The sequence below is a fragment of the Anoplophora glabripennis genome, unplaced genomic scaffold (assembly GCF_000390285.2).
Source record: "Anoplophora glabripennis isolate ALB-LARVAE unplaced genomic scaffold, Agla_2.0 scaffold395, whole genome shotgun sequence".
Classification (NCBI taxonomy): Eukaryota; Metazoa; Arthropoda; class Insecta; order Coleoptera; family Cerambycidae; genus Anoplophora; species Anoplophora glabripennis.
Window position 1 is genome coordinate 127,866 of NW_019416558.1, and position 27,631 is coordinate 155,496.

The 27,631-nt window shown below is 33.5% G+C and overlaps 1 protein-coding gene across 1 annotated transcript; it reads left to right on the forward strand.

Moving 5' to 3' along the window:
* Positions 1 to 3,631: 3,631 nt before the first annotated feature.
* LOC108909715 (large neutral amino acids transporter small subunit 1) lies at positions 3,632 to 27,606 on the forward strand. Its single transcript, XM_018714122.1, has 8 exons — positions 3,632 to 3,890; positions 8,352 to 8,708; positions 10,426 to 10,551; positions 17,063 to 17,204; positions 25,457 to 25,580; positions 26,112 to 26,312; positions 27,051 to 27,312; positions 27,366 to 27,606. The coding sequence occupies exons 1-8, from the start codon at positions 3,779 to 3,781 to the stop codon at positions 27,506 to 27,508; spliced, it is 1,467 nt and encodes a 488-aa protein (XP_018569638.1). The 5' UTR covers positions 3,632 to 3,778; the 3' UTR covers positions 27,509 to 27,606.
* Positions 27,607 to 27,631: the final 25 nt, after the last annotated feature.

Sequence of the window (27,631 nt, forward strand, 5' to 3'; positions counted from 1 at the left end):
TCGGAGGTATTACTATATTTTCAGCTACAGTAACTGGGCTATTATAAATGTTGTTAAAGTCCATAAAATGTTTTCAAAATAGATTCGGTCACCATTTTTCAAGCGCAGCATTTCTCTGTAGTACTCTAATCACTGAATTTTTTTATTTTGGGCGAGTTTTTAGACTGGCACAGTTTTATAGGGGCGGTATTTATATTTATGTAACGTTCTAATAATTTTACTTTGGCTTATTTATAATTGTCTTGAAGCATTTACTGTGGACTCTTGTGTTTTCTACAATAATTTAATATTTGGATTTACCATGAATATTTGCTTACACTGAAAATATAGTAATGCAGTTAGTTCTAACTCTTCATTTGGAATAATTCTTAGTTTCTGTCTTCCAAGATATTTAGTTTCTTTAAAGCGTCGCTCAATGTCGTAAGATGTAGCTCGAGATGGAATTGGAAACCCGGGATGCAAACGAGCATACTCTGCGGGCGCTGCATTCACATTATTATTATTCTTGTAAAATAAACGGAACAAATTTTTCGTTCTCACCAAACATTATTTTTGTGTTAAAATAGTTTGTTATAGGAAATAAATTAATGACGATAAATAAACTTCTGTCAGAGTCATTTGTTTGTTCGTCCATAGCCACTGTGATCCGTCAGACATAAATATCCCTCCTGTTTTTTCAAAAATAGTTTTAAACTGAATATGTTGAAAAGTTCCTGAATCAAACAGTAACATCTATATTGTTGAAACTAAAAAAATTCTTTAATTTAGTGATTTCCATTATTCAATTGTTTTTTCTAATACTGTATTATAAAAATTCAGTTCAATCCTATTGCAAAGAGGACTCTGTTTCCAGTTTTATCTTTATAGATGTTTCCTAAAGTGACAGTGTTCCGTTACTTTCCTGGGCCGTATTTTATTCAAGCTCAGCAATACATTCGCTTTTTTCTGCAAAGGACACTCCATCGCATGGCTTTGCCCTGGTCTCGAAGTCCAGTATTTCCTGTGTTATGACTCAGTCTATTTGTCCAGAGCCCCCCTGATCAGAGAAGATCTCCGGACCAATGAAATATGTTTCAAGTTCATCCGCTTTCTCATTTCCGTCAATGCCTTTGTGTCCTGGCGCCCAACATAATCTAACTGTATTAGTGGGAATCCGTTCAGTCAGCATTTGTAAACATTCCCCCACGAGTTTTGATTTACCTTATGTTACGCCGTTATCGCGAACATTTCTGCTTGAAATACAGTGGGAAACCTCCCCAAACTGCAGCCCTGTCTACTTTGGAGCCATCCTCCATCTTTCCGGGGTATCAAACCTTTCCTCCCATTTGCTCTGATCCTCTAATCGAATATGGAATGGCTTATGGAAGTGAATCACACCACTTAGGACGATCTTACCGAGATAGAATTTAAGTCAAAATACTCGCTGCGGTTTTCTATTTGCCATTTTGGTTTTCCTGTAATGGCGGCCAGTTCTGTATCTCCCTGTACATTATTAATACAGTTTTCTGGAAGCCATGGGACCTGGGGAAACAAGAGAGATAATATATGATCAAAATCATCATATTATTTATATTTTCAAAATTACATTTTTTTATAACTACAGGAATTTTCTGTTTTTAACTCATTGCAGATGAACTATTATTCTAGAATTTGTCGATCTATTTTTTTGACCTTCCCTTTCATTACTTTAGAATTAAGATCGATTTTAGTTCATCTGTATCTATATTATGAGTTTACATATACTCTCGCCTGTAGTAATATTGATGTGAACTCTACAATTTGTATACTATGTACAGTGAAATACATACTATTCATTTCACTGACTATGTACGATACGTTGAATAGTTTGTTGTTTCTATTATAGAACTGAATTACCAAGCAACACGCTAACAAAACATGATGCAATAGAGCACCTTAAGATATCATAATTTATAATATTTAGTATGCATTCTTATTATTTTGGAGCTTTGAAAAGTTACATTTGTGAAGGTACAATTGTTTATCTATCAAATTATATTGCGAAGGAAGTGATAATGGCAATAACGATAATTTGCGAAGTTTCTCCCAAGTTAATTGCTGTTGCTATCTGTCTATTTCACTTTTGCATAGGCGTCCCAAAGGGCGTTCAGGGGTAGTAGATTTAAATAGAGTTGTCATGGTAGGATATAAATAAATATTTATTGAATATCAACACCAGTTATTTCTCCTTGATTTTAAGTTTTAATATATTAATTTTACTTTTTCGTAAATATGTCACAATATTTTAGATTGGATTTTATATTTTTAGTGTAAAACCTTGAAAACAACTTATCATTGCTTTAACAATAATAGCGATGGTTTATTATTAGAAAGACTAGAAGAAACGAAATTCTTATCGCATTTCTTACGTCATATCATCAGAAAAACAACTGAGTTATTTATTATTTTATGTCCAGTTGATAGGCAATTTTGGCGACGTGTTAAATGTAGAAAATTTTAGGCCATTAGTGTTTACATATTTTGAAATGAAAAAGATATGTTGAGAAACGTAATTTTCTTATAATTTGTACGTAAAGTTAAGAGTAGATCCGGTTAATTTTTTCTTCATTTAATATAAGAGAACTTATCTGACCTATCTCTATGTAGACAGATAAATTTCTATATAAAGTTAGGTTAGGTCAAGTTAAGTTATTTTATATAGGGAAATATTACAGCTTAATAAAGTAATATTACCGATTATACTTTTGTACGGTGCCAGTGTGGCATCTAAATTACGAAAAAAAATCTAAATTCTAACCTGTGTTCTTGACACAACATTCAAATTTCAGTACTTGCTATTTTCAACACGTTTACTTTATATATGGTTTCAAAATATTTGTACTTATATACATACATACATTTTTGCAGAAATTTTAAGGGCAAAAGATATTTATTTAGTATATTATTATGTTTTAGTATTAAATCCGCAATTTTTATTTTGTGACGTCACTCTCCATACTGTCAAAATTCTGCTATTCATTTTAATCTGTTATCCTTTGAAATGGGCAGTAGATTTGCTGTACTTTAGCCTTATTTCAGAAGAGGAAGAGGGAGATATTCAAGAGCACGACCGCACGGAATAAAAATGGCGGATATATCGAGAAATAATATATTAATATTTATCCTCCAAAATTTCTGTACAGATGTATATCTATCAATATAGGTCTTTGTATATTCAACATATTTTTTCTCGAAACCTAGCTATAACCATAACCCCAAAAAAATAACTTGGAGATTCGTATTCAGTACCCTCGAAAATAGGGGGGAGAGAAGAGGATAAACAAAATTTTATGAGGACTTGAGCATATTTTGCTATAATAAATAAGTTCCCCAAATAATTACTCAGAATTAATGTTCTTAAAATGTATTGACGATTTTATACACAACTCGAGTTTCCCCAGATTACAGTCGAAATTAGAAGACGTGGCAACAGCGTAAGATTTTCCAAAATGCGTACGAAACGCGATTTCGAAATTTTCGTCGTCGCCTTTTCCCGCTCCCGTGCCCCGCCTATGCTCCCCGTATCGATAACAACCGGTAGCGAGCGTCCCCACGGAGCATGCGCCTCGTCAGCGCGCCAAGTATATACCTCGCCGAAGTCCCCGTGCACGCGACGAGTCTACGCCACGCTACAATTCCCGCAGCACGTGCGGCATGCTGCAATAACCGTAACCGCTGAAATCAGCTCTGAAATGTGCGAGGAAGGCACCAAATCGGCCTGAAATCGTCTCGAAGTTCGGACGCGGGCAGTGACGGAGTGATGGGGTCATCGAAGAAGGCCGCGAACGGGGAGGCCGGCGGCCCCGATGTCGACAACACCGTCAAATTGCAGCGCAAGATCACCCTGATGAATGGGGTTGCACTTATAATAGGTAAGGGACAGTTGTTCTAGAATCCATAATTCAGCTCCGTAGTTTAAGTGGCTTAGTTTGGTGTTTGGGAAAGGAAAGGTGGGTTTATTTCGGTTTTTTTGAGGTTATGCAGGTGGAAGGCGTGCTAATATCCGACCAGGTGTTCCACAAGGACCACTAGTGGGGACTTTCGTAGGCACAAGTTTAACGTAGTATTTGTATTACATAACATTTGATGTTCGGTTAGGTGTTCCACAAGGAGCTGTAGTAGGGCCTTTTATTGGTAGAAGTATATTCTAGTTGGATTTGAATCACGTAATATTTAATTCAAGCGTGATTTACTAATGGAAAATATGTATAATAGATAACTCATTTGCAATCTCAACAGTGCAAATTCTACCGAAAGAGCTTGATCAACAACTAAAATTGTAAGCGCTTTTAATTTTTCCTGAACCTTTTTAGATAAAATAATGACATTTATTTGGTGCTATGATTACTTCACAAATAAAGTTATACCTACTTTACATTTTAAGAGATTTTAAAAGATAACGTCCCAAAATAACGCAAAATCTGTTAGCATATGTTTTATAATTAACTATTATCTACATTTTTAACAATCGTTATCTATTCCACAGCAATAATAATACTACAGCTCGGTCTAGAATGTGTCTATAGTGTGATAAAAGAGGTTTTTAAAGAAACTTGCCAGTGTTTCCATTCTACATTCATTAAAAAAAACTTGTACCTCGACCATATTTGGCAGTCACATTATACTTAATATGTCATATCCGACAGATGAGTGTAAATCTTTATTTCGAGGGGCAAATTCAGAGGAAGACTGGTGGGTCGAGATATAATGCTTGGAGGTATTTGAAATATAGAAACTAGCTGAAATCTCTGACCCAAAAGTTTACCGGCAATACTGTTAATATAACACCATTACGAACCCCTCTATTCAATCCTCTGAGGCATGTTTTAATGCTAATGTAATTATTTCGACCAAGTATTAAATCGTAGCATGTGCAATTATAATACAATAAGCAGAATTAATTTAGAATTCGTTTGCCATTTTTAATTATTGTTTATCCCTTTCTATTGCTACACGGTGGATGGTTTTAATAATGTAAGAGTTTATTAGTCATATGTTCAGTAATGTTACTGATAAACGAATTAATCAATGGTTTTGTCTAGTTGGCAAATGGAAGTGAATAGTACAGTTGGATTAATCAAATTATTTAAGGCAAAGAATTTATTTGGTTTGTTTATCATTTTTATAATTTTAGTTGTTTTTAATATCAGCTTTATACAGGGTTGCTAATTAGATTATCTCCTAAAGTAAGGTAGCTATCGAAAAATCATAAGATACAAACGTTTTAGGGTTTTTAAAAATCTATTATAATAAAGAAAAATTAAGTATACAGGATTAGACCAGGGTCGATAATTTTTGAAACCAAAAAAAATTATAGTAGGATGAAACCCATTGGAAAAGGAAGAGAATATAACGGAAATGAAAAGAAAAATAATTTACGGGCGATCTGAGGTCGGGAAGGGGAAGGGGGTGAGTTTTAAGGGTAAAAAACGGTTTATCTTGATTTCCGGAAAAACTACAAGTCTTATGGAAAAAAGTTAAATGGCAAAGTTGTAGGTAATAAAAAGATCTACAACTTTTGTATTTACACTTTTTTCACATAACCTCAAAATTTATGTGAAAAATTCAAATAACCAAGTTTTTGGTTTTTTAGTTTGATCTTTTACAAAAAATTTTTTTTTCACGAAATTTGGTGAAAACTTACCTATTTATGTCCCAAACACGCTGTAATTTTTTTGATTTGAAATATTTATTTTTTCACCTTATTTTTACTTAATATCGAAAAAGCACCCTAATTTTCAATCGAAAATTCTCACGTCAAAATATCTGCTTTTTTAAAAACGTCGGTGGGCTTTTTCTTCGTTGTAATCTCTACTTTCTGATGGTTAAAAAAAATATACATTACTATGGTAAGTTTTCTCAGGAAATGCAAAGAAACGAAAGAAGATTCTACAACTTTCTCAAAATATTGTAGATGTCTTATTAAATATTAACTTTATTAACTTATTTGGTTGTTAATTATAATAGTATATTTCGACTTGTAATTTTTTTGTTTATCAATGTAACATGGAATCTTACGTTTTTCGAGTAATTAAAGTGTAAATTTTAATAAATAGCTCAAAATTGTACATAATGATTAGAAAAAAATTTTCGGATTCTAGTTCGTTTCTTTGCATTTCCTGAGAAAACTTACCATAGTAATGTATATATTTTTTTACACCATCAGAAAGTAGAGATTTCAACGAAGAAAAAGCCCACCGACGTTTTTAAAAAAGCAGATATTTTGACGTGAGAATTTTCGATTGAAAATTAGGGTGCTTTTTCGATATTAAGTAAAAATAAGGTGAAAAAATAAATATTTCAAATCAAAAAAATTACAGCGTGTTTGGGACATAAATAGGTAAGTTTTCACCAAATTTCGTGAAAAAAAAATTTGTTTGTAAAAGATAAAAATAAAAAACCAAAAACTTGGTTATTTGAATTTTTCACATAAATTTTGAGGTTATGTGAAAAAAGTGTAAATACAAAAGTTGTAGATCTTTTTATTACCTACAACTTTGCCATTTAACTTTTTTCCATAAGACTTGTAGTTTTTCCGGAAATCAAGATAAACCGTTTTTTACCCTTAAAAACTCACCCCCTTCTCCTTCCCGACCTCAGATCGCCAGTAAATTATTTTTCTTTTCATTTCCGTTATATTCTCTTCCTTTTCCAATGGGTTTCATCCTACTATAATTTTTTTTCACATTTTACCATTTTTGAAGGCTTAAGCACTGGTCTAGATCGGAGTTTAAGTCTTATGATTTTTCGATGGCGATCTCACTTTAGGAGATAATCGACCATTTCCATACATGCGACCCTGTATAATACGTAAAATTTATGTAGATATTTCGCAAAATTTGCTATTAATTTATTTTTTTTCAGGTTAAATTTATTTTTCAACACCTGCTGAGATTTATGCCTTTTCTGTTTTCGATACTCTATTTAACTTTTTTTTTTAGCTAATGTTAGAGCGAAACAACTCGTGCTTTCATTGCACTTTGTAGGTCGCTCTTTGTCAGTAAGTGGACTTATTATCCCCTTCTTGCACCAGAATCTTCAATTGAAGTATAGACTAGGCGGTATCTGTTTTGGTTTGGGTGAATCGTATATCCACGCAGATTTTTGGCTTTTTCGGTTTCAAATATCACTAGAAATGAAAATTTTTCTATGCGCATAAAAAAACGTGGGCTTAACTTTTGGCGGCACAATATGTTAAAAAAATTCGAAAAATGTCATAATTTTCTTTCTATTTAATTACGTATCTTATCAAGAGTTGATTGTAGGCGAAAATGGAAGAGGAAGAAAATGTAAATGTGTAATTAATTTTTTTTCAAAATATGACTAGTTAAAATTGAATGAATCATGATTATTATTGTAAAAATCGAAAAATTGCTACAAATGGGGTTAAAAAACATTACTCTTTAGGGAATTTTTTTGGGGTGTTTAAATTGGGCATAGGACCTTCATACTTGGCTCAAAAAAACTTCATGTTATGTAGAATCATCACACCAAATTTCATCAAAATCGGTTCGATAGATTTTGCATATCGAGATATCGATTTTAAAAAAAATCATCAAAATCGGACCTCTAGAAGCTGAGATATTAAAAATTTATAAGCGCGTCGCGGTTTTGAACTCGCCGATTCAATTTCGAGCAGACCGAAGCGGCCGAGCTCTCTGCTTCCCCCACCACCACCATCCGTACGATTTTCTTGAATTTCTCGCTTGCATAAATAACATTAAACGCGTCTGTACTAGTATGCTATTCTCAGTGTGTGATTTTTGGTTAGACAAAATAGTTTAATAAAAATAATCCTTTTGACAAAATCTTGAATTAATTTAATTTTTTTTGTCACGGGTGGAAAAAAATCAATAAATAGAGAGAAAAAGTAAAACATACCACAAATAAGTGGAAAAACTTAAACTGTACTACAAATAAATAACCTGAGACAATATCCTTTTAGCACAAGATTGCGGGGTCGAACCAGTCGAGTGGTGTGACGTCACAATTGCTTTTCGAACGGTTTGGACCGTTTTAGATATTTGACGAATCATTTTCCATTGCACTCCATTGTTCTCTGTCACTACGTTAGTTTTATACAGTTTATTTTAAAATGAAAAGGTGACAGGCATTGTTGATAACCACGCACATACAATCGAATTCGGGAGCTGCCTAGTGACGGCGTTGACAGTTTAAGAAACAAATTATAACTCCACTATTTATTTTATTAAAAAAATAATAATAGTTTCATATTAGTACTCTGTTCTGTGGAACATTAAAAAACTGTTTCTCCACTTAAATTTACACCTTTGCCATTGACTTGAAATGTCTAATAACAATTTTTGTTTCAGGGACCATCATAGGAAGCGGCATCTTCGTCGCGCCCGCCGGCGTCTACGTGAGCACAAAATCCGTGGGCATCTCCATCATCATCTGGTGCCTCTCGGGCCTCTTCTCCACCCTTGGGGCGCTGTGCTACGCCGAACTAGGAACTTCCGTAACTAGGTCCGGGGGCGATTACGCTTACATCTACGTCGCGTTTGGACCTTTGGCAGCCTTTTTACTTCTTTGGGTGTCCCTGCTCATTATTAGACCGACTACACAGGCCATCGTGGCTATAACATTCGCCGAGTACGCCGCCAAGCCATTTTTTGACGAGTGCGGACCTCCAGAGAATTCCGTTAGACTTCTGGCTGCCGTCTGTCTATGTGAGTTTATTATTTTCGTGTATTCTTATTATATTAAGAGAATGTTAAAGGTTGAATGTAGAAGTGGGTGTAAAAAAATAGCTAAGGGCGTACAAAAATGTTCGGTACCCTATTTTGTAGCTACTCAGACGTTTCATTAAAACGTTACCATGGCAACGAAAAAAATATCCGGGAAATTTTCTCTTAGACGGAATTGCACTGAAAATTTTCTGTTATTTATGATGATATGTACTGACATTATAAAGGCAATTAGTTCTTTCGTGTAATGTTATAATACAATTTAAATTAAAATAATTGGTAATTTATTTTTTCCTAAACTCTAATGTAAGATTTCAATTTTATTTGAGTTATCTTACAATTAGTGAAAAACTTACGTCTTTTATTATTTCGGACGAAGAAAATTAGTAATTTTACTTTATTAACTCAAGGTTTTTAATAATATTATTAAAAAAATGTACATAAAATAATTCGAGCAATTAATAAATGAATATTGATACAAAATTACTTATTACAGTTATTGGAAACATTAAAAACACTATTATTATAAACGAGTGTGGGTTGGTTTGTGTTAACGGTTTGCACCTTGCCGTTTTCTTTTTTGGTGTTATGTTCTGTTATATTTTGGTCTTGACTAAACTGACTGGTAGTAGTGTGCAAAACCATACTTATCGTATCAACTTCAACGTCACCTGTAACGTGGGTGTTGTATAATAATGAAAATGTAATATTGACAGTTGGTAGAAGGAAGCGCAAAAACAAACGCTTAGGTGGGGAATTCTGTAAGGAAGTCTAAATAGTTGAAGTGAGAACAGTGTGGAGATGGGAGTAAGACGATCGGCGGGCAGTGTGGCAAAATAGTACAAAATCAAAGTGTTTAACCCGTATTAATTGGCAGGTAATATTCTCTAAGTACTTTGTTGTTAATTGTTCTATGTAATCTTATGATTGTGATGATTATAGATGTTTAATGATAACAATTCGTCTCTGTACGTTTAGCCACCATTGCTTTATGCTCAAGGGCATATATTTTTCTAAGGTAAAATTGTTACAATTATTATTAACGATTGCTCATTATTTATTACATGTTAAAATGTGTATATATTGTCGTGTCTGCCCAGATCTTGCAGTAACAACTCCTTTGTTTTACATTTAACTTGTTTTGTCATGAATACATTGTTCGAAAAACAACTAATAAAGCGTTTCTTGTGCTCACTTTATGTCGTACGCCTATAAGAGCCTTGTTGAATTTACTAACATTTTCGCCCTTGAGGTACGAATCTGACAAAAAAATAATAATTAAATACAAAAAAAGAATTGCTAAAACAGATGTTCCGAAATCTCAACTCATAGCTGGATTGCCTCCCGTTATAAAATAACCAGGTATTAAAACGTAGATTGGATATATTTACCTGTTTTTTTATTTGTAAGTTGCGTTATATTTTTGGAAAAAAAACATTTATTTTCTAAATATTTACAATTCCCGCCCCTTACGCCGAACGTTTTTCGTACGCCCATGGCGAAAGCTCATTATTAGATTACTAGTTACTCGGGGACTGTGTCGGACACGGACATCCACTCTCCACTTCATGCGTAACCAAATTTGTACAAGAGATAAGGGCCACGGAGACGAAGGCGAAGCCCCGATGAATCGCTAGCTAACGAGCCATTCCCTCTGGGACCGAACGCTTAGCGACAGTCTATTGTCTCATTGTTGCAGGTCTACTCACTGCGATTAATTGCCTGAGCGTGCGATGGGCCATGAGGATCCAGAGCATATTCACGGCGGCCAAACTGGTCGCCCTCGTCGTCATCGTGCTGGCTGGGGTCTACCACGTGGGGACCGGTAAGTGATTTCAGTTGCAATAAGCGGATTCGTGAGGCTAGGACCAGGGTCGGCACCGGGATATTTCCGAACGCACCGCTTGACAATAAACAAGTCACAAAAATTAAGGGATAAAAAAAGTTCTAAATTTTTTGGTCATTTACAGAATAACTTGGCGAAAAATGGTCGTAGAGCATTAAAAAAAGCAAATTGAACGTTGAAGTTTCTAGTTTCAGGATCTGAAAGTTAAAATTTGTTATCGCTTAAGAAAATCAAGAAATCCAGCAGAAAAATATTTTCTAAATTTTTGGCTCACCACAGGCCTCAATAATTTTTTTTTGGCAATCCCACCTGTCTTGCAGTTTGATTCATTCTCTTTAATTTGAGATCTATAAAATGTTCTTATCAATTTTTGGTAAAAAATTTTTCCTATGCACGAAATTTGGTTCAAAATGACTAAAAAATGCGTATTTAACGATTTTCGCTAAACTTGAGATAACTTTACAAAATACCAATACAAGTAGACTAATATATTTTGTCTTTTTTTAACTTCAAAGTACCAAACGATTTTTCTTTCATTGTGATCCGAATAAATGAAATTGTCACTAAAAATCAAACAGGATAAATTTTTCTTCTTTTATTAATTTTTTTACCAAAATCGTACAAAGCTCTTGAATAGATCAAATTAAAGAGGACGAGTCAAATTAAAAGAACTGACATATGGGATTGCTAAAAAAAATCTTGACCCCCGTGGACCTTTTGAAAGTGAAGCAAAAATTTAGAAAATTTGCTGGATTTCTTCCAATTGCTTAAAGGTGGTCAGCAATAAAAATTTTTAACTGTCAGATCCTGAAACTAGAAACTTTAATAGTACATTCATTGAAGCTGAAAATCAGCTGTAACCTCCGAATTCTATGAAACTGCATGGATTTGCATGAAAATTTAGAATAAGGCGCATCTTAGGCTCAAGTTCAAAAGTGACATAAGCCCGATTGACGCTTTTCGTTTTTTAGGGGTAAAAACTACCCTTAAGTGAAAAAATTGAAAAAATTAAGTTTTAAGCATTTTATTAATGAAAATCTTGTTCAAGCACAAAGATTAAATATGCTCCATGTTCTCGAACATGTTTCATGAATTGATAATATATTTGATCTTTTCCACCCTTTATTTAACCCTTAAAAACTACCCCTGTATTGACAAAAATGAAAAAAAATTACATTTTAAAAGCTTGGGTTGCTTTAACGGTGCAATTATTTAAAATAAAAATTCCCTCATTGCTTATGAAAGAATTTGTATCTCATAACACTTTTCAACCCTTATAAATCACCCCTGTGTTAAAAAAATGATAAAAAATGTCATTGGTTTTTTTACCATAACTCGGTTAATTTTGAAGCTATAGTATTCTATAAAATAGCATTTTAAAGATAATTTCAAGAGCTGTAAGATCGTTTGCATATACAACCTTTTAAGTCTTTCGTATTTTAAAGGGAAAGGATCGAAGGGCTCGAGACAGGTCGTTTTTTTACTAAAATGTATACTTCAAGCGGCGATATCTCCTTTATTTTTATGCTATAGGAATAAAAAAAGCTACATTTTTGTTGTCTATCATTTTTTAAGTATCTTTCATAGTTTCAGAGTTATTATATAAAAAAGGCAATTTTTTTTGAATAATGATAAATACATTTTCAACTTTTACCGTACATTATTAAAAAATACGCACTACACTAAAACAAAACTAATTGTAAAGGGGCTACGATTAATTTTAATTATATGATGGAAATGGTACAGCGTTTACTGCTCATTTTTCCTTAAAAAATATGAGCAACCCATCTGTTTTTGACGATAACTCCTTCAATTTTGCTCTAATTAACTTTTATAAGTGCTCATTTTGAAGGTCGTTTTGAGTACTACAAAAAACTCTAGGAGCGTTATACCAGTAACATTAATCATTTTTCCGTTATTTATTGACGTTGAATACATCGATTCGAGTATTCCCCAAAAAAAAGTCCCTTTCCACTAACCATACTTCGCTTTGTATAGGAAGTACAACACTTTTTAAAAACGATTGTCTTTATTTATAAGCTACTTTTTTGTTCATTACACTTTTTTTTTAATAAAATGCGTAATTTTTGGTTATTCGCGAAAAATACTTTGAAAAAGTGTTTTATTTCACTCAAAATTCCAAGTTTTCAATCGTGAATAAATAAAAAACTATTGATTTCTCGAAAAAATTCTTCGAATATTTTTTGCTCAAAATTTGATTCTCTACTACTATTTCCAGTGTTATTTTTGAAAAAAAAAAAAATTTCCACCCCCGAGAAGGGATGTCAACCCCCAACAGGGTGGAAACGTCAATCAGCGCTATGTCACTAATGTTCATTGACCTTTTCTTTAACTATCTGCCAAATTTCAAGTCGATCGGTTCAGTTTCAAAGAATTCGAAGGTGGAAAGCTTCAATGACTGTACTATAAGCTTCCATTTGCTTCTATTTTTATTGCTCTAGGTCCATTTTTCGCCATTTTTTTTTTCCTTTAATTTTTGCGATTAATGTAATTTGGTGCTTTACAAATAATTTGCCCTAGGATTGTTCCCACGCTGCTATCAAGTGTTGTTAATTCGGTTCGCAGTTCGTCATTCACTATAAAAGGAGTTAATTGATACATTTCGCAGATCTCTAATTATTCTCTGCCTGCTAACTGCAAAACGTGTAGGTTGTTTGGAACAATTGTCGCCTCAATTCGATGTTCAAGACCATATCGCTATTTTTTTTCTTGTTTTATTAAAAAAAGGTACAAGGCAGGTCCGTGGAAGCAAGGGAAACATTACTTCCATAATTTTATACCGATCACGAATTATACAGTGTGGTAGAACTTTGTTTGCCGTCACTTCAGCATATAAATGAACAAAAAAGTTGATGTAACATTAGTTTCTCTTTAAATACGTCGATAATACGATATTATAATACTGGGGAATTTTGTCACAACTTGGCAACACAGTCCAATCACTTGGATAATAATGATCACTGCGGAACGTCCGATTGAGAAGACCAAGAACCGAAATGAACACCAGTGCAGGCCTAGGGGTTCTGATAGCGGACCCGCCCCCGCAGCGCCTAGCCCAAGAGCAACAAGGGCAGGTCAAGGATTCCTAGCTAAGGCCAAGGATGTGCAGTGCAAGTCTGTAATTACTCCAGTCCAACTAGATAATAAAACCTGAAAAACTTGAAACAATTATTAGTAAACATTTTATTACACTTTATGAGTGGTATGTGTATGTAGAATAGAAATATCAAAAAAGTAACTCGAAAGAAGTGACGCTAAGTTGGCAATTTGAAAATATGTGGGAAATTTACGAGTTTTTTTCAGTTTTTACTGCCCACGAAACGACGACCTGTAGGAAAATTCATTGTCATTTCTTGTTGTAAGCAAATAAATTACCTACAATTTAAGGTATCTAAAGTCATATTTCACCAATTTGTTAGCTGTGAAATAAAGGTCGAACGCGGAAAAATCAGTTTTCGAAAATTGCGCATTATTATTGCAAAAAGCGATGGATGTTGATGAAATTTATGGAAAAGACGGTCAATCCAATGACCAACATGTTGCCAACCGGCGATTCAATCAATTCAACTTATCACATTTCATTAGTTTAAAAAAAACAATTTTTTTCACCGAAATGGGTAGGGATTGGGATCTCCGTCATATAAACTTTTTTATTTATTTTATTGTACAGTGTTGCCTATTAATTATGACAGTCGAACTTGTAACACACTGTATATCTTGATCCATTATTTGTTGCTCGCGTAATAATTATATCTCTCCCACAATTCAATAATTTTTCGTATTTTTTAGAATATCTTTTTGAAGTAACTGAAGGTACTAAGTTAATTAAAAGCCAATTTGGTGATTACTAAACCACGTATGTTCTTGCTGAGAAATCCATTCTATTAGCTAATGGCTACATGATTCTGAGTACATATTTTTTTAATTCCGCTTAATCTTTCCTTGCATTGTTACAATCAGTGAAGTGTTATCTACTAGTTCGTGAATTAGGTTACAAGAAGTTAATTTTTTTCTAACACTACATTCACATCGTGTCTTATTATGTTGCTAAGTTGGCAGTGCCGACAGTGCCCAATAGTATCAGCGTTTTTCTTAAGTGTAACTCTACACTGTATTTCATTGCCACGAATCACCAAATCACCAAACTGGAAACTCAAAAATTACGTCATTCGACGAGGTAATTTGAAATGAAATATTTCGTATTTAATTTCTTTGTTCAAAACAAGAATTTTCTTTACATGATGTGCGTTTAAATATTTTTTTAATTTGAATAAAGGATGTATAAAATGGGAAATTGCCCCATTGCCTTTTCCAAATTGCCAATCGATTCAGCAACATTTGGAAGTGGGTATGTTGTACCTGAATAATTCTACTAAATGTTACATTCTCTAAAATCAGGTTATCGGCAGACTTTGACTGGTACAACTGTACAAGTATCACGAGACAAGTCCACTGATCTTAACTGATGAGGGTATAAGTTAGGAGAGTGTTGTTCGTAAACATATTTAAGTGAGGGTAATGCTCTGTTTCGTCGTGTGTTTTACTAATTCAGATGGTTAACCAGACATATTGTCTATTAAATGTAAAATTTGGTTGGGTTAGAAAAAAAATTGTGAACATTCCCAAATGAAAAATGCAATCAAAAATTGGTCAATAGTTAACCTCTGAACAGAACTGGGTATGAATACCGAAAAAGTATTCAGTCCCTGAGTACCCCTGTTAAAGAAGTACCCATGATTACTTGAAACTGGTCCCAACATTCAAAGAGTACTTGAATTCAGAATACCCGTATTCAAGTATTCACATAATTCGAATATAATGTTGAATATTTACCTCAAAGGTTAAGGACAGAAATGGACTATCGTATTATCTGAAGGAAAGGTACGCTGTTTTTGGTAAAAGGAAACTGTTACAACAAACTAAAATAGGGCAGGTACCGTGTGTGCAGAGCTGGGTATGAATACACAAAAAGTATTCAATCCATGAAATTTAGATTCTATATTGAAAAAAGTATTCATAATTACTCGAATCCATAATAATTCAAAAAGTACTCGAATCTAGAATTCTCGTATTCATATATTCACATACGAATACAACATTGAGTTTCTGGCGTTGCAAATAAAAAGAAACTATTGCAACTGAAATACGGAAGCTACGATACGATGTCTGCAGAGCTGGGTAAGAATACAGAAAAACGATTTAATCCATGAATACTGAATTCTCTGTTGAAAAAAGTATTCATTACGTGAATTCTGAATACAATATTGAAAAATTACTCGATTCCACAATACACTAGTATTGAAGTATTCATATTATGCGAATACAATATTAAGTACTTATCTTGGAGATTAGAGACAAAAAGAGATTGTTGTTATATCAAAAAGGTACGATATTTGTAAGGTTGCAGATAAAAAAAATTGTTATAACAAACTGACATAGGGAAAGTACGATACGAAGTCTGTAGAGCTGGGTATGAATACAAAAAAATGATTTAATCCATGAATACTGAATTCTTTGTTGAAAAAAAGTAAATGTGATTTCAAACTGAAATAAGGGAAGTATTAAGTCAATGAACACTGAATTTTCTCTTAAAAAGTCATCATGAATCCCGAATACAAAATTCAAAGAGAGTTCGAGTAGAGAATATTATCAAGTATTCACATTATACGAATACAATGTTGAATACTTGAAGAAAAATATCAAATTTTATGAAAGAGTATGTAATTAGGCTAAATTTAATAATTGTGTTTGATATAAAAGTTGTGAAGATATAATAAAACAACAAATTCTTGAATCCTGATTAATTGTATTCGAGTAATACCCAGCTGTGCTCTGAGTACCTCAAGGATAGGTTCTCGGGCCATTCCTTTTTGAAATGTACATACAAATATGTTTTGTTCGCTTGTGACTTCGAAATCCTTGAACCAAAGGATAATTTATTTCAACAATCTTAAAAAAACATCAACGTTAAAGATATCATTCTGACGCGAATGTTTTTAAATAATACTCAACACGAAAACATCGTTGAAATAAAAAAACTGTTTAAATCTCGCCGCTATTCAAGGCAATGCCGTATGTGGCTCGCTTTTTTTTTATTTGTAAGAGCAATCAACTAATGTTTGCTTCTCTCGAATTAGGACATAGACCATCACTTTATTACCGACCGGTTTTGCTGTCTGGCAAAGATTCGGCAGTGCAGTAGATGCAATACCCTGCAAAATTATGCGAGCTTTTCTGGTTTTAGCAGGTCGTTCAACTCCTACCTGTTGAGTTGAACCCGCTAGTCTAACTGCTACAAATCGTTTTATGGCCTTTCAATCACAACAAAGCAAACTCCAATAATAATCTAAACAGAAAACCTCTCAAATGCACCTTCTGACTTATTTGAAAAGCGGATATCATTCAAATACTTTGTTACCCGAGCCAGAGGCGTATCATTTTTGAGTTAATTAGGATTATATTCTTTTAGGGCACCTAGAAAATTTCGACCACGCCTTTGAAGGCAACTATGATGTTACTCATATAGCTCTGAGTTTCTATTCTGGACTGTTTGCTTTTGGTGGGTGGAACTTCTTGAATTTTGTTACTGAGGAATTGCAGGATCCTTACAAGTAAGTGAATTGTTTTTATGTGGGAAATAAAGAGGATATATTAAACTTTTTTATTGCTTAACTTATTTATTTAAAAGTGGAGATCATAACATTGTGTAGTCAAAGTTATTTGTTTGTGTAAAGTCTATTTTAAATATTTAATTAAGGTTAGAATTGCTATTTTATTGCGATTAAACTGCATTAAATGAAATAAATAAATTTTCAAGTCCATAGCCGTTTTTTTACAGGAAAAATCCAAATCTTATGAAACAAATTATTATATGAAATTTAAAAATTATCTTAATAAAAAACAATCGTCAAACCATTAATTAAATTATTTTGATTTGTCAATTGATGTTTATTTTGCATTCTTTTGTATAAAAATATTAATTTAAACAATATTATCCATAAATATTGACAAATACAAGGTACAATTAAACTATTAATAAAAAACATGTTTAAAAAATTACATCGGCCAACAAAAAAAAAGGTTATGTGAACTTTACATGCGGCATATGATTTCCTGTGTATTTTTGTCTCCTGAGACGAATCCATAGTCTGTTTTGCTCTATCACCCTTCAGTTTTCCGTAAATCGCTGAATACCTTCAGAAAATCGCTAAAAATCTCCAGTAAAATGGAGAAATTTAGGAAGTGACGAGATCTTAACATGCGACACATGTTTTTCGACGTAATTTTACCTCCTGGATCCGAATCCGTTGTCAGAATTACCCCATAACCCTCTAGTCTTCAAAAAATCACTGAAGATCTTCAGAAAAAAGGCGAATTTTGAGAGGTGACGAGATCTTGACTTGCGGTATAGGGTTTCCCGTGCATTTTTGTCTTCTGAACACGAATCCATNAGACCGTCTAGTTTGACCGACAATAACAGACTGTGGCAGCTGTGGTACGGCTCGATTGTTCGGGCTATAGAAGGAGTTATCGAAGTGGCAGAACACTCTGCAGCTGCTATCTGAAATACCAGCTGTTAAAAAGTATCGGTGGTGCGAATTCGCACTAGTGTGACCTTTGAGGGTTAAGAATCTCATCCGTTTATCATCCCATCAGAAATATTCCCTTTATTGTACTTTGAAACAGTCACAATTGATTGTGTACGAATATCTTTAGATATCCTAAATCCGACTCTGCCTTTAGGACTGACTACAATATAAAAAACGATAATTTTAACGTTTTTACCTTGAAGTTTAAGTGAGCGTGTACATAACTGCACACTTTTTACCAGAAGCGTAGATATTTTATTTTCGCGTAACCATCCATATCCGCGATAGTGATGTATATGTATATGTTTAAATGGATGAACTGGGTCCCTGAATTAAACATACTCCGCTTTCTTTTATCACGTTTTCAGCGAGGAAATAAAACGCTTTCGGTGTTTGATTCTGTCGGTATAAATTGGAGGCGTGATTTTAGCTTGATTGGGACACTTAAGAGGAGGAAGGTGCTGAAATAAAATCGCTTGCGTTTTACGGGAACTATCCCAAGTAATAAAAAGAACAATACTAATACAAACGGCGGGATCGATCAGCTTCTTTCGGTAGGTTTAAGATACTGTGGAGAAAAAGTGTTTTGTTTCTAGTCCATAGTAACTTATTTAATAGATGCAGTGTCATTTTTTTGATAGGAAAGGAAAAAGATGTTCCTAAGTATTCGAATTACCTGTAGATCATAATAAAACCTGAAAACCTTAAACAAGGGTTACGTGTTTTTTCATTTTTTTTACTGCCCACGACCTATCCGAAAATTAGTGATTTTATGTTGTAAGCTATTAAATTACCTACAATTTAAGGTACCTAAAGTCATTTTTTACCTATTTGTTAACCATGGGCGTAGCTAGGGGGAGCAGAAAAAAAGATCTAATATTATCGTCTATCATATCGGCATATAGGCTAGGCTTTTTTTCAGGAAAAAAATACTTTTAGAAGTTTCTCTGCGGAATATTGTTCAGAAACGTATTATAAACAAAATATCAAAAAATCAACTCGAGACTAGTTGGGAAACTTTGTTAAAACAATGGTCAAAGTTATGGAAAAGTGGTTTTTTGACTCGCGTAAAAAAACTGTTATTCATTGAGAAAAAGGGTTTATACAAAAAAGGTAGGTATTAAATAAATCTGTAAAATAAGACAAGTCCGATTAAATTCCGATAATTTGTTTATGTGCAAGAGCTCAAAAATGGTCGAAATTGTCCGTTTTTTTCAATTGCTAATAATTAATGCAATTTTCATCGCAGACACTTGTAATTCACGATTTTTGAGGCTTTTTGCACCCTTATTAAGTGGTAAAAATTTCAGCCCGAAAGCTTCATTGGTTTGGCGTTGGCGGAATTTGTTATCTAAGAAGATGCTATTTTCAATTCATTTTTCCCAAGCTCACAGGCGTTGTAGGGTTTTGATCATTAGTTGTTTTTGTACCTAAATAGTTGTATTGACATATGCATTTACTGAGAATTTAGTTTTTCAAATATAATTTGTTTAAAAATGACTGAAAAAATGTTAATATTTATTAAATTGTTAAGATGGGTAATTATTATAAAATAAAATAGTAACCTCTATACTTTAGTTTTCTTCGAATTTAAAAAAAAGTCGGTGTTGTAAGTTGATCAGAAGCTGAGATAATTTTTTTTATTTAATCGCAGTAACCTTAATTATTAATATTAAGAGCCGAAATTTGAAGAGAGTATACATTAAGAGCTATATTTTCATGTCCTATATACATTAACATTAAGGTGAATTCAACTATTTAATTGCGAAAAAGAAGATAGCGGCGATGCGTTCTATAACTTGGTCTAGTGAAGGAGTGGGGAGAGCGAGGCGGAGCATGCGCGCTTAACAATTTAATAAACATTAACATTTTTTCAAAACTTATTAAGGGTGTAAAAAGCCTAAAAAATCCTGAATTACAAGTGTCTGCGATGAAAATTTTCAACCATTTTTGAGCTGTTTTGCATAAACAAATTATCGGAATTTAATCGGACTTTTCTCATTTTATAGGCTTATTTTATACCTACCTTTTCTGTATAAACTTTTTTTCGCTATGAATAATAGTTTTTTTACGTGAGTCAAAAACCACTTTTCCATAACTTTGACCACTGTTAAAACAAAGTTTCCTAACTAGCCTCGAGTTGATTTTTTGATATTTTATTTATACAGGTTTCCGAACAATATTCCGCAGAGAAACTTCTAATAGTACCTACTTTTTTCCCGAAACAGGCTCTTTCATGTCTATAATGACTGGGCTAATATCGGTAAGTCGCTGACTGCGTGATTTTTTTTTTACAACATTCATATGAATTAGATTTTGTGGAATTAATACTTTTTACATTTAATCCTATATTTATAATATTGCTATTGCAATTAGTTTGTAGAATTAGCTTTACCTAGAAAATTGCTCCCTATTTTTGAAAAAAAAATTCTATAGAAACGGTTATTTTTAGATCGTTTAAGAAATAATAAAAAACACGTGTTTCAGTTTAAACACGCTCCCTAATTGTCGGGAATTAATCGGACTGAAGCTTTGGAAGTGGACCTTTGATTATAAAACAAATACTGTAACAAAAAGTAGCAAGTAGCAAAATGCTATTAGCTGTTTAGCAGTCGCGTTTTGAGCATAAGCAAATGTGTACCAGCTGTTTCTTGCAAAACTCCGGGGAAAGGGTCCGTGGTAAAATCGGGGGAAACTCCGGGGAAAAACTTCGGGAAAAGTCCAGGGAAAAATTTCAGTAGAAAACTGCGGGCAAAATCTCCGGTGCAAGGTAACTGACTTAATACAAATGAAAAAAGCAAAAATAAGTCAAAAATGATTCGTTTTAAGAATAAAACAGGATTTTTTTTTGCTTAGAATCACCACAATAACTCACAAGCAGTGACTTTATAATCAAATTTAGTAAATGTTTAATTTTAGTCAGACAAATCATTAAATATAATTTCATCGAAATCGGAAATATTTTATAAACTATGTTTTTTCAAACATCAACACTAAAAAATCCTATGAAGGAATAATCAAAACATAAACCGAAACATCGTTTATAAAGACAGTATAATGGCTATAAAACACTCTGTAGGAAGATAGTATAATGGCTATAAAACATTTAAATTCATAGGAATTAGATTTTATGGAATTAATACTTTTTACATTTGACCCTATATTGATTCTAATCATGGGCGTAGCTAAGGGGGAGCAGGGGTGTGTACGGACCACCCCAGAAAAAAGATCTATTATCGTCTATCATATCGGCATATCGGTAAGTCGCTGACTGCCTGACCTTTTTTTTAGAATAAAATCAAAACGTGTTCAGGTTTTTGAAATTTTATTCGGCAAGTTGCTGATTGCAAGTTGATTGATAGAAGTTAATATCGTAGATATAGGTTCTAATTGATACGAAGAAACGAATCGCAAACGAAACATTTGTTGAAATTAAGTAGTCCAAAGTAGAACGTGCAAAACAGCGTTTAGACAAATAAAAGCCGCTCGGGAATTCGCTCTTTTTGCATTAATTAGAGACTATTTTTACGGTAATATAAAAAAAGAAAAATCACCTAGGCCTCATTTTGGTCCCAAGTCTCAAGATAGCTGGTAAGACATAAGGTCTGTTCCAACAAGAGTCAGGTATTGGTTCCGAACCGTTCGAAATGTTTGGCCAGCTAAGTTCTAAATGTGTCTTCAGTGAATATATCGCAAGAATTAGTTGGATGCACATTTCTGACGGTTCGGAACCAGTCCCTGACTATTGTTGGAACAGACCTATAATGTCGCTAGAGAGCAGTGCGGGAGTGGTGGGGTGACCGCGGGCGAGAGGGCAGCAGCCAAGCAGTACGTTGGAGAGTTTCGTAAAGGGCCCATGTATGTGTGTTCACGAACATAACTAATATTAATATTATTATTGTTAGATTACTATAAATAAACAAATTCAGTCCAATATACAGTCCATTGTTTAAACCAAGGGAACTAGCAGCGAGTATTCAAAACAATAGCTTTTTTTTTAACATTATTGGACGTATCCGAAATTTTAGGGACAATTAAACAAAGGATTAAACTTTTATTCCTAAAAAGTTTTACATTGACAGTTCATATAATAAACGCGCTAGCAGCAGTAAAAATTAACGGAAATGAACGGTCTGCACGCGGGAGGAGCACCAGGCCCGCTCACGCGCGTGAGCGCCGCTCTCGCGCGCGCGAGATTTTTTACTTGAACAGTTTGTAAACTTTGACAACTTTGACGTTTCACGACAACAAAATGTAACTTAACACTTAACCTTCAAAAACTCTCCGCGCATTAGCGCGGCCGTTTGTATAAATTTCCATAGGTTGCTAAGAACAGTATAGATATAAAACAATCCCTAAGCTTCTAACATGAATGACAAAAATTAAACATTTTTAGAAACAACAAGTAAACAAATGTTTAAACAAAGCACACTAGGGCGACCTTCGCTGCAATGTCACTGATATGTATAGGAAATTATCGTTTTAGTTTCCTTGACCATTTTATTTTGAACCACGTTATAGATAGATTACATTTTATTGCTTCACACCATCACATTTTGGTCTAAATACGGTCGTATAAGTTCCTGTCGTATATTTTCTATATCAAATTCTCAGTATATAAATACGTTTTATATCTCAGTTTTAATGGTAGTCATATCTATAAAATCTTGTTTATACCCTCTGTCACTTTGCTTTGTCGTAACAGGATTAAAGTGCTAAGTCAACGTTTATAATAAAATTTTATTGTTTGGATTTAATTGTGTTCGCTATTATCTTGAATATTTAATTCATATTTGACGTTAAGTACACACTCAGTTGTTACTGTATAATTAGAATCGCGACAAAATTTAAAAGATGAAGGTGTTCCCCCACGTGAAATGTAGAGAACAATTCGTTTATTTTTACTTAAATCCTTGTAAACAGAGATTAAAAGCGGCATTTTATTGTTAGAATAAGAAACATTTTCACACGTGTCATACACTATTATTTTTATCCACAAGTAATTTTTTAATTTCCTAATTAACTGACTATAGAATTTATAAAAATATTCCAGATACTCGAAAAAGTATGTACAGTATACAGTTTGTTTCTTATTAAGAAATTAATAGAAATATAGTAGCTAATTTTCTTAGAACTGAATAATAAACTATTTAGTTAAAAACCACAAAAATAGTCAATGGTTTTCTAACATTTCATATATACAGGGTGTCCACATATCGTCTTAACCATTGGCCTCAATGGACAATACATTTTTGCGTGGAAACTGGAGGAACTTTTAGGAAACGATTCTGCTTGGTTAAAAAATAATATGTAATATATTTTTTCAGAAAAATTATTAGATTAATTAAATTTAACTGAAATTTAAAATTAATTTCTATATTCCATATTTAGAGGCAGTTGGCCTACTTTAATTTTTTCAATTTATCGAATAGTTATATTATCTTCAAACGAATAATTTTTCTCAATAAAAAGGGGCTCCATCTACACAAGAAATACATTTTTTGTTGCTTTTGCAAGACCTACTTAATTTTTTATACACATAAAAAAATGCAATAAATACTCTCATATATAATTGTTTTCCAAAATGCTAAAATTTCAGATTAATTTTTGTTGAAGACGAGGATATGTGAACACCCTGTACATATTACATATTAGAATGGTATTGGTTATTATGAGTTTCTTAACTGTCATCCGTGTATTATTGACTTTTAAATAAAATCAACTACTACCCATATTTTCCAAATTATTTATGTGTAAAGGACACCCTGTTTACGTTGGTTCGGCTAAACACATGCTTTTATAACGAGCGTTCAAATAAAAACGTGGTCGAAGTTGGCTCTGACACATTGGACGTAGGGCGTAGCTTATAGCGACCAACTCAACCTCATTTCTCAACGAGCTGTATAGCAGCTGTCAGTTTCAATAACAAAGCGTCGATACAGCGCTTTGACAGATGACTTTTAAGTTCATTTGCTATACGCTACGCCCTACGTCCAAATTTTCAGAACCAACTTGACCACGTTTTTATTTGAACGCTCGTTATTTGAATGGAATAGAATTTTTGTTTCAACGATTTTTTTTATACAATGCTATAGAAAAGTTTTCTCTCTTTATTTACTTTGACTTCAGTACATCTAAGTAGATACTTGCATTTTTTCTTCTTTTGTTTTTAGATAGCATCTAACCATTTTATTGGAAGGAATTTAAAAGTTTTAACGGTGTAAATGATATATCCGCACCTGTCGGTAACCTAGAAAATCGCTTTGAGTGAATGTGACCCAATTCCGAAAAAAAAAAGGTCGTTATAGCTAAAAACCGCAATAAACATATCATTAAACAAGGTGCAAATGACGGATCAGCTGTTTCACTTAATTACAGTAACTTATTTTTAAGATTTGTTGAATGGTGAAAAATATTAGAAAGGTTCAAGAAGACGAATTGCAAAAGAGTGCTTATCCTTTCTAATCAACCAGAAACAATTGAGTAATTTCGTCTTACTGACGCCATTGTTATAAATTCGGGTTCAATATTTTCTCATTAAAGAAAATCGTTTATATTTACCTGGTAAAGTCTAAAGTAGATATTTGCTTACGCAAATAACTTATTCTAGTCGTAACATCGGTCGTGATTATAATTTGAAAACAAGACAACTGATTGGCTGACGACGCTGACGTTAAAAACACGATTGGCTATTATTTGACAGTGATTCGAAATCACAGTGCAAAAGAAAACGAAGGCACTAATCACTAAACACCACAAAACATCCAATACACTAAACAGTAAACAACTAAACACTATATTAATATTAAGGGAAATATAAGCCATTTTCTTTTGCTCTCAGCTTTGAATCATGATCACTGAATCAGGATCAGACAAACACGAACTATTCATGAATCCAATTCCGAACAGAACAGGATTTTGTTTACTATTGACATTTAATTTGATTTTAAATATCGTTTAAGTATACCTATTCTTTTGTGTACAATTGAAATAAAAATAGTAATTGCCTTCTTAGAGAAAAAAGAAACCACCACAATTTTAAGGTTAGGGTTAGATTAAATATGTGATCGTGATCAAAAGTTTGAATAACAGAAAAAGCTTGATTCATAGGGGAAAGGGGATTACTGATCCTGATCATATCTGATCTGACATGATCCGGAAACAAGAAAACAAAACAACTATAATATTCAGTGTCAAAATTAAAACTGAAATAATCGATCAACAATTGAACATTCGTGGGTATAAAAAAAACATTAAAATAATGCTTCTTCCAGGAATTTGCCAAGAGCTATATGGATAGCACTTCCCATGGTAACAGGAGTTTACGTTCTTGCGAATGTAGCCTATTTTGCTGTGCTTTCCGGTGTTGAAATTGAGAGCTCGCCGGCAGTTGCTCTGGTAGGACAAACTATATACAGTGACCAGTAATTTTGTTCGAAACTGTAATTTTATTTCATTCATTCTCGTTAGCAATTAAATTTCGGTAAAATAAGACGATGAGATCAAAATTATACTAAATCACATCTGTTTCATCGACTTTCATTGGTGTAATTTTTCATTCTACCAATCGGCGATCGGATTATCTCGAGCGTAGACGCAATGGTTTGTCATTGTACACGTAAACGAATCATTAATTTTACCGAAATTTAATTACCAACGTGAAGGGAATAAAATTGCTGGTCACGTGACTTGCAATAATTTACGAAGGCTCTCTGTATTTTTTTATATTTTTAACTTTTCCCAGTGGCATAACAACGAATTTAACACTAGTTTTATATTATCTATGCAGACTTAAATACAAGGTTATTTCGCTTTTGAAGAAAGAGAGAAATGAGTTAGAAAGAGAGATTTATCATTGAGATGAAATTAAAAAATGTTGTATGTTATGCCTCTGCTTATTGTACGTTGTAGTGATACATCTCATTTCAGTCTTTCGGTGCCAAAATGTTTGGACAATGGACCTGGTTGGTGCCGATATTCGTGGCTCTTTCCACCTTCGGGGGCGTTAACGGCATTTTATTCACGTCTTCGAGACTTTTCTTGACTGGATCTCAGGAGGGGCATTTACCTGATTTATTTTCGTTCATTCACATCAAAAGGAGCACTCCCATTCCTAGCTTAATTTTTACAGTAAGTAAATGTGTAGTATCATTTAAATTTTATCTAGAGCCGTTACCGCTTTTAATACAAGGCCTCGCAGCTGCGCGTCGTCGCTCAATGACGTCACTATCAGTGGTTATCAACAACTGTAAATACAGAAGTCGATCCCGCATTGTTGCTAGCTTAATTTAATAAGTACGCAACTGTTGCAAGAGTGTATTTTATTGTAAAACGCGATTTTAAGTAATTTTATATACAGGGTGTCAAAAATAAAAATAATTTTTAAAATTTTAATTTTGACACCCTGTGTTTTGAAAATGGGGCAGCGAAATGAAAAGTGACATAAGAAAATTCCTGATTCTTCTTATCTGCTACAAATATTAGAATTCTAGACCTAATATCGACATGGCTGCTTATATTTTGGACAAAGTAAATATTCTGACGCTTATCAACACAAAATAGGCATTAAAAAATGTAGATTTTGATTTAAAAATTTAAATTTAAATCACAATTGCTAGAATTTATTTATGATACAACATACATTATTATTAAAGTTTGGGTAATACATGTAAATCATAACCTAAAAAACAATTTTTAACCGCCCTTTGTTGTTCTCGGGCTAGGCTCTCCGCTATTGAACCCCCTAGGCCCGCTCTAACAAAAACCACAAAACTGTGATGTTTACCTTAATGCTAAAACCTTTTTTTTTGCATAAAAACAGTTTTAAGTGACCTTACATCTTCCTCTAAGAACCTTTATCGTTTCCAGTGTGTGACTTCACTGGCTATGCTGCTGATAAGCGACGCTTACATCCTAATAAACTACTACGGTCAAATCCTGTGGCTGTCGGTGGCCGCCAGTATCGCCGGGATGTTGTGGTTGAGGCACAAGCATCCAGACGCCCCGAGACCCATACGGGTGAACACCGCCATACCTGTTATATTTCTCTTGTGCTGCGTATTCCTGGTACTGTTTCCCATTCCGACGCAACCGTGGAATACGGTGATTGGAGCGGCGATTACGTTGTCGGGTACGTAAAAATCGAAGGGGTGCCATAGAAAACCACTTATATATTTTTTTTAGGTGTTCCCGTGTATTACTTGGGGGTGAAGTGGAAGGACAAGCCCAGGTGGTACCATAGAGGTTTAAGAAATTTGACCGTATGGGTGCAGAATCTGTTCGAGGTGACTCCGCCGGAGGCAACTCAGATGTTATCTCAATCTTAATTTATTTATTTTAGAATAAGTATCACAATGACCAACTGTTTTGATTTTTATATGTGTATTGAATCGAAGTACTCAAATATATACTTCAGTGTAGAGGCTGTACGTAGTTTTGTTTCCGAAGTG

Bases quoted from the DNA above. Each gene is read 5' to 3' on its own strand.
- LOC108909715 (XM_018714122.1), top strand. From the start codon at position 3,779: ATGGGGTCATCGAAGAAGGCCGCGAACGGGGAGGCCGGCGGCCCCGAT. The intron at 3,891-8,351 runs GTAAGGGACAGT...TTTTTGTTTCAG, and splicing joins TGGGGTTGCACTTATAATAG to GGACCATCATAGGAAGCGGC. The intron at 10,552-17,062 runs GTAAGTGATTTC...ATATTCTTTTAG, and splicing joins GGTCTACCACGTGGGGACCG to GGCACCTAGAAAATTTCGAC.